Here is a 7,527-nt window from a genome sequence, read left to right on the forward strand (position 1 = left end):
AAAAAAAAAAAAAAAAAAAAAGAATTCTTATATATAAAAGAAAAAATAAATTATTCTTCCAATTTTTTTAAAAAAGCCAAACAGACAGGTTTACTGCTGCATCGGATGTTTGGAGACTCTGCTAACTTCTTGACATCTTTCCAAACATCAACTAGCGAGCTGCCCCCTGACCCACACAAACACTCACACACACGCTTGTGCAGCATGTCCTCTTCTTCAAAAGAGAATTTGTTTGTTTGTTTTTTGGGGACAGGGTTTCTCTGTGTAGCTTTGGAGTCTGCCCTGGAACCTGCTCTGTAGATCTGCCTGCCTCTGCCTCCCGAGTGCTGGGATTAAAGGCCTGTGCGCCACCACTGCTCAGCTGAGAAATGTTTTTATTAAAGGACTAGGCATAGTCATGTACACATAGAATCCTAGCATTTGGAGCCTGAAGCAGGAGGACTGTAAGTTACGGCCAGACTCAGAGCTATAGCAAATCCTGTCACAAATATAAAAGAAATAAAGATGGAAAATGAAATCACAAAAGGAAATGTACAAGGCAAGGAAAAATGATCCACCACACCAATAATTAAGAAAATGCATAGTGAAATAAGAAGTCAGCCTGGTCTACAGAGTGACTTTCAGGAGAGCAAGGGATGCACAAGAAACCCTGTCTGGGGGAAAAAAGAAAGAAAGAAAAAAAGGAAGGAAGGAAGGAAGGAAGGAAGGAAGGAAGGAAGGAAGGGAGAAAGGAAGAAGGAAGGAAGGAAGGAGGAAGGAAGGAGGAAGGAAGGAAGGAAGGAAGGAAGGAAGGAAGGAAGGAAGGAAGGAAGGAAGGAGTGGTCAGGAATATAGCTTAGTGGTAGGATATATGCTTCATATATGTTAGGCACTGGGTTCAATTTAAATTTTTCTTTGGATTTATTTATATGTATGAATGTTTTGCCTGGATGTTTGTACATACACCATGTGTATACCTGGTAACTGTGAAGATCAGAAAAGGGGGGTCAGATGCCCTGGAAATGAAGCTACGGATGTTTGTGAGCCACCATCCGGGTGCTGGGAACTGAACCCTGGCTTTCTACAAGAGTAACAAGTGCTCCTAACTGCTGAGCCTTTGTTCCAGCCCCTGGGTTCAATTGTTTTTGTTTGCTTTGGGGAAAGGTCTCTCCACATAGCCCTGAAACTCACTAGGTAAACCAGGCCAACCTCGAACACACAGATAACCAACTGAACTAGGCTTCAGCAAACCTACTCCTTCCACAGCCTGAGTAGGCGGAACAGAGAAGCACACGCCACTGAGCCCAACTTTCGCAAACAAGAGGAGGCACATGTTTAACTTATACATGTAATATGTGTTATTACACATATGCATATGGACACATACCAAACAGTCCTTATATACAGGACTTTTTATGTCGAATATTATTTTTACTAGTAAAAATGTTAGAATTTTATATATCATTACTATTGTGTGTACAAGAGGGTATGTGCCATGGCAACTCTATGAAGGCCACAGGCCGACTTTGTGGAACTGGTTCTCTCCTTCCACCTTTACATGGGGTCCAGGGATTGCGGTCAGGTTGTCAAGCATGAGGTGCGCATGACTTTGCCCTGTGTCCTCTTGCAGGTCCGTTTATAGAACTTTTACGTAAGCTCTTCCTTCTTCTGTGAGCAGAAGAAATAACCTAGTGTTTCATTCTGGGGAAATTAGTCATAATTATTCCATTCTTCTTCCTCCCCTTAGTAAGCCTTCTACCGCTCTTTCTCAAACATTCTGCACTCCTGAGAGCCCCAGCCGCACCTTCCAGACTCCGTCACTTACACTCTGACAGCTTTCTGCAGATTCCCGCTCTCAAACCTTGATTCGAACAACAGGGTATTATCTTCTGGCCCTTGCAACGTAACAGCAAGTTCCTTGATAATCCCTCGTTTGCCTCCTATTCTGGAACTGGTGAAGTAGGCACCATCTGTGGGTACTGCCGATGAGAAAGACACCATTAGGCAGAGTTCACTCAGAATTCATTCATTCAGCAAGTCTTCACTGAGCCCTCCCAACCCCCTAAATGGTCAATGGATTATTTATTGTCCTCACTAGCACCCTTAGTTTTACTGACATTAGATATTTTTACGTACAGCGGTAGTGGTTGAATACAGGGCCTCACCATGCCAGGCCACTGATCAACAATTAAACTTCATCTACAGCAGAGGCCCTTAGTTTTCAACAGTTCATCATTTCTAAGTTTTTCATTTACTTGTTTGTTTTAATTTTTGTTGTTGTTTGGTTGGTTGGTTGGTTTTCGAGACAGGGTTTCTCTGTGCAGCCAGCGGCTCTGGCTGTCCTGGAACTGGCTGTGTAGCCCAGGCTGGCCTTGAAGTTGCTGTAGACCAGGCTGGCCTCGACTCACAGAGAGTTGCCTGCTCTGCTCCTGTTGGTATCAAAGGCAAGTGCCACACCAGGCCCGACCTTTCAATTTTCTTTTGCTGCCTTTTTGAGCTAGGGTCTCATGTATTCAGAATGGTGGAGGCTATGCTTAAGCGTCTGTACCTCCGTGCAGTCTACTGCGGTGCTGTGATGGACCCCAGGGTCTGGAGACGGCTCCCAGCCCAGCGTCCGCAAGTTTTGAGGTTACCGTTGAAAAGGTGCTTAGATGTGCACAGTGTTGCACAGGGCTGTTAGTGCTGTGTCCTCAAGAGCCCACCTCATTGCTCCTTCCATATTTTTGTTAACATGATGAAAATTTATTTTCTCACTTGTCATGACCTTGCAATTTAAAACATTTTTAATATATATACTTCATAAAATCCTGCCTTTCTTATGAAGATCACAATGATAAACAATTTTACTATACTTTCATCATGTTTATTATATTCATATATAATATTATAATATTCATTATATATTTCAGATGTTAACCTCATCAGATGCCAAGATACTGCTATCAAATATGTTGACCCTGGAGCATCAACTAAACAATAGTGATTGGAAGGAATCTGACTTTTTTAGATTTATTTTTTATTCATTTGTAGGTGCACATCACATAAGTACAAGTAGCCATGGAGACCAGAAGAGGGCATTCGATTCCCTGGAGTGGGAGTTCCAGGAGGTTGTGAGCCACCCGCTTGATGATGGCAACCGCACTCAGGTCCTCTGGAAGAGCAGCAAGGGCTCTTACTGCTGAGCCATCTCTCTGGCCTCAGGGATATATACATATTTAATCATACAGTCATACATGTATGTAAGCATGTATGTAGCCCTGGCTGGTCTACGCAAAGCAGGCTGGCCTTGAACTCACAGAGCTCTGCCTGTCACGGCCTCCTGAGTGCTGGGTCTGCACCACCACGCCCAGCCTCAGGGAGGACTTTTGCTTCCATATCCAATCTTGTCACTGTAGAGCTTAGCTAGCGGCTGGAGAAACAGCTCTAACAAATGTGCATATAAAGAACTCATCAGAAGAAAATAAGCGTACAGGAAGAAGGAGAGGAACCAAAAGCTGCACGGCCCTGAGTTCAGCTTTTCATTGGAACTGCAAAGTGCAGCTCAGAAAACAGATGCCATTCATAGAGATTTCATTATTTTGTTTAATATTTCAAAGTAACATTTAAGGTGGTCTAACTTCTGTAACACAATAACATTTGTCAAAGTAACATTTAAGGTGGTCTAACTTCTGTAACACAATAACATTTGTCAGAAAAGGCAGGGTAGCACACCTATAACCCACCCAGCAATCGGGTGGCCGGGCAGGCAGGTGGACCTCAGTGAGCTCAAGGCCAGATTGGTCTACAATATTGAGTTACACTGAAGGACCCTGTCTCAAAAAGGAATAAATAAATAAATAAATGAAAGAAAAAAAGGAAGAGAAAATGTATCATCATTTAAAAAAGAATTATTGAAGCCAGGCAAAAGAGACAGATGTTTAATCCTAGCACTCAGGAGGAGGTAGAAGCAGGCAGATCTCTGTTTGAGGCCGGTCTGGTCTACAGAGAGAGTTCCAGAACAGCCAGGGCTACACAAAGAGAGCCTGTCTCAGAAACAAACAAACAAATGAAGAAACAAACAACCCCCCCCAAAAAAATTTAAAAACAAATAAAGAACTATTGAAAAGCTGGGAAGATGGCTCAGTGGCTAAGAGCACTGGCTGCTCCTTCAAAGGAGCCAGACTCCATTTCCAGCACCCACATGGCAGCTCAGATTAAGTCTGACTCCAGTTCAGGGTGTTCATGCAGGAAAAAGCCATACACATAAAGTAACACTTAAAAGTAATTAAAAATAAGCTATTGGTATTGACTGGGTGGTTTAACCCCAGAACTCAGGGAGCTGGGTGGAATCAGAGGCAGATGGGTCTCTGTGAGTTCGAGGCTAGCCTGGTGTACAGAGATAGTTCCAGGATAGGCTCCAAAGCCACAGAGAAACTCTGCCTGGAAAAACAAATTAACAAATAGATGATTGATAGATAGATAGATGATAGATACATAGATAGATAGATATATGATAGATAGATAGATAGATAGATAGATAGATAGATAGATAGATAGATAGACAGACAGACGGATGGATAGATGAATAAATAAATAGACTATTGAAAATGTCCAGGTGATCAGTCATGACTATCAAGGTCTCCACAAAGGCAAAGATAGATTATTTATCATTCAGGTGTCAATTCTTGAAATCACTATTAGGGTCAGTGAGATGGTTCAAAAGCAAAGGAACTTGCCATCGAGCCTGACGACCTGAGCTCAGACCCTGGCTTCCACAAGGTAGAAGGACAGAGGTGACTTTCAGAATTTGTCCTCTGACCTCTATCTGTATGTGCTATGTTGTGCCTCTTTCCATAAATAAACCCCCTTATTCATAAAAAATGATCGTTATAAAAAAAGGACATAAATAAGATCATTTTTAGGACTGGCAAGATGGCTCAGTGGGTAGAGGAGCTTAGCCTGATGACTCCAGTTTTCTCCTTGGGACCCACATAAAGGTGCAGGAGGACTGACTTAAGCTGTCCTCAGACCTCCAAACGTGCATCACGGCACGCATGCCCATAAACACACAGACACAGAAATACATTTTTAAAAATTAAAACCACTTCTCTTGTGCATACTAAGCTTGCTGTAATTTTATCCTACTCAATCACCCATTGTGACTGACAGTACCTGAATCTAACTGGTGTTCAGTGCAGTGACGGTACCTGAATCTAACTGGTAGACAACTGTGCCTTGCTCTTCTCCCACAACCTCAGGCATCTTCTCGTCTCCTGTAGGTTGATAGAAGTATTCTGGCTGAGGTGGAACCCACTCTGAAAGATATTTACAAAAGTACAGAATAAGGAATGATATACAGGGCACAATCAAAATTAAGATAAAATTATAATTACTTTGTTGCAGCCCGTGAGTCCAGCTCCCAGGACTGCACCCAGCATAGTGAAAAGAATGCCTTCTCAGAGCAGCGGGGTCTTAGGAGAATTCTTCTCTATCTGAGGGCAGATAAAGAAATGCATGCCTTCTGACCTTAAGCAAAAAGGAACAAGCACACACTTTCCTGATGGCAACCTTCTTTTTTACTTCATCTTAAATAAGCTCTTTCTTGACAGTCTCTCTACACAGTTACATCTCTTTACATACAGCTACATACCACTTCTCTCTCCGTCTCTCATACTTCTCCCTCTGTACATTAAGGTCTGCCTCCTTTTCATATCTCTCTCTCTCTCTCTCTCTCTCTCTCTCTCTCTCTCTCTCTCTCACACACACACACACACACAGACCACACACACACTCACACACACAGTGACCACACACACACACTCTCTCTCACACCACACACTCACACACACAGAAACCACACACACTCTCTCTCACACATACACTCATACACGCATGCATGCATGCACATGCACAAGCACACATGCATGCACACACACTCTCTCTCACACCACACACAGACCACACACACACTCACACATGCGCGCACAGAGCATACACATACACTCTCACACACATGCATGCATATGCACACACAGAGACAATACACACATTCTCACACGCACTCACACACATGCACGCACGCACACACACTCTCACACACTCACACACAGAGACCACACATACACACTTTCGCATGCACGCACACACGCATGCATGCACACATACACTCTCTCAAACCACACCCTCACACACACATACACACAGACCACACACACTCTCTCACATCACACACACACGCACATGCATGCACACACACTCTCACACACACTCACATACGCATGCATGCACACACTCTCTCATACCACACACACGCACGCAAACGCATGCACACACACATGCACACACACATCTCCTACTTCTCCTTTTTACAGTAAAGCCTCTGGACAGATATGAATCACATTTTCAGTGTCACACAGCACTTCCTAAGTAAACAATAAGAATCAGAGCCAAGGGGCTGGAGAGATGGCTCAGTGGTTAAGAGCATTGCCTGCTCTTCCAAAGGTCCTGAGTTCAGTTCCCGGCATCCACATGGTGGCTCACAACCATCTGTAATGGAGTCTGGTGCCCTCTTCTGGCCTGCAGGCATACACACAGACAGAATATTGTATACATAATAAATAAATAAATAGATAAATAAATAAATATTAAAAAAAAGAATCAGAGCCAAACCGATCCCACAGTTTCTCTCAGGCAAGGGAGGTCGCGCTGACCAGCCAGTGAGTAACACTTGGCCTTGCACGTAGCTCTAAGTGGTCCGGGTTCCCAGGCAGAAAGTGACAGTGACATTCAGGACTTACACAACAAACACTTGGCTGGAAGTACGTGCAGAAAGTCCATTGATGAGAAAATTGTGTCTCCTGACGTGGCTTCAGGCCTGACCTTGATTAAGCAGTAAACACCTGGGAAACTGACCTTGTGTATTCGTCTCCAGGGGCAACCAGATTGCTTTGACTTTGTTTTGAAGTCTAGAATTAGCTGTCTCTGTGACTGAGAATGCGATTGCTTTCCCATGTCAGACTGAGTAATGAAAATCTCCTAGTATTATTACTATTCATCAGAATTATTCAATTAAGCAGAAAGCATCTTCCTGACCGTCCCCAGCTGTGTGTGCCCAGTAGATGGAATGAGATAAACACACAGAGGAGAGAAATACTCAAAACTGTTCTTTCTAGGGAGAACTCACGATAGCTCATGACAGAATCACAGGCAGAGACAAACAGTCATCTCCAACTGGGGCTCCCCATCAGAGTTATTCGTCTGGTGGGTCCATCTGTTGAGCACTAGTTGTCACCTGCTGTATACTCTTAATGGCCTTCAGCATTACTTTAATGACTCATGTTGCTCAATCCAACCTAATTCTCATTGCCAGTTTCCAGCCTGTTTATAAATCACCAGTGTCAGCATAAATTTAAGTGTTGGCCATTTTGTCTTTTTGTATGGTTTGTTTTGTTTTGTTTTTGAGGAAGAATCTCTCTACATTCTCCTTAATGTCCTGGAACACACTCTGTAGTCCATGCTGGCCTTGAACACACAGAGTTCTGCCGGCCTCTGCAGAAATTGAAATGAAAG

The 7,527-nt window shown here is 43.4% G+C and overlaps 1 protein-coding gene across 9 annotated transcripts in view; it reads right to left on the reverse strand.

Annotated features, from left to right (window-relative positions):
* The window catches only part of Agbl2 (AGBL carboxypeptidase 2), a 60,895-nt gene that overhangs the window by 36,893 nt on the left and 16,475 nt on the right, over positions 1-7,527 (reverse strand). For all 9 annotated transcript variants that reach the window (XR_007589020.1, XM_050124307.1, XM_050124308.1 and 6 more), the window contains 2 exons: positions 5,166-5,273; positions 1,805-1,958 (listed from right to left, as the gene is read on the reverse strand). Coding sequence is in view for 8 of the 9 variants with exons in the window: in XM_050124307.1 (XP_049980264.1) it covers positions 1,805-1,958; positions 5,166-5,273 (262 nt within the window). In the remaining variant the exon portion in view is untranslated. The remainder of the gene's footprint in view (positions 1-1,804; positions 1,959-5,165; positions 5,274-7,527) is intronic.

The sequence above is a fragment of the Alexandromys fortis genome, unplaced genomic scaffold (assembly GCF_014885135.2).
Source record: "Alexandromys fortis isolate MF-2015 unplaced genomic scaffold, M_Fortis_MF-2015_v1.1 scaffold_222, whole genome shotgun sequence".
In the NCBI taxonomy this organism is placed as follows: Eukaryota; Metazoa; Chordata; class Mammalia; order Rodentia; family Cricetidae; genus Alexandromys; species Alexandromys fortis.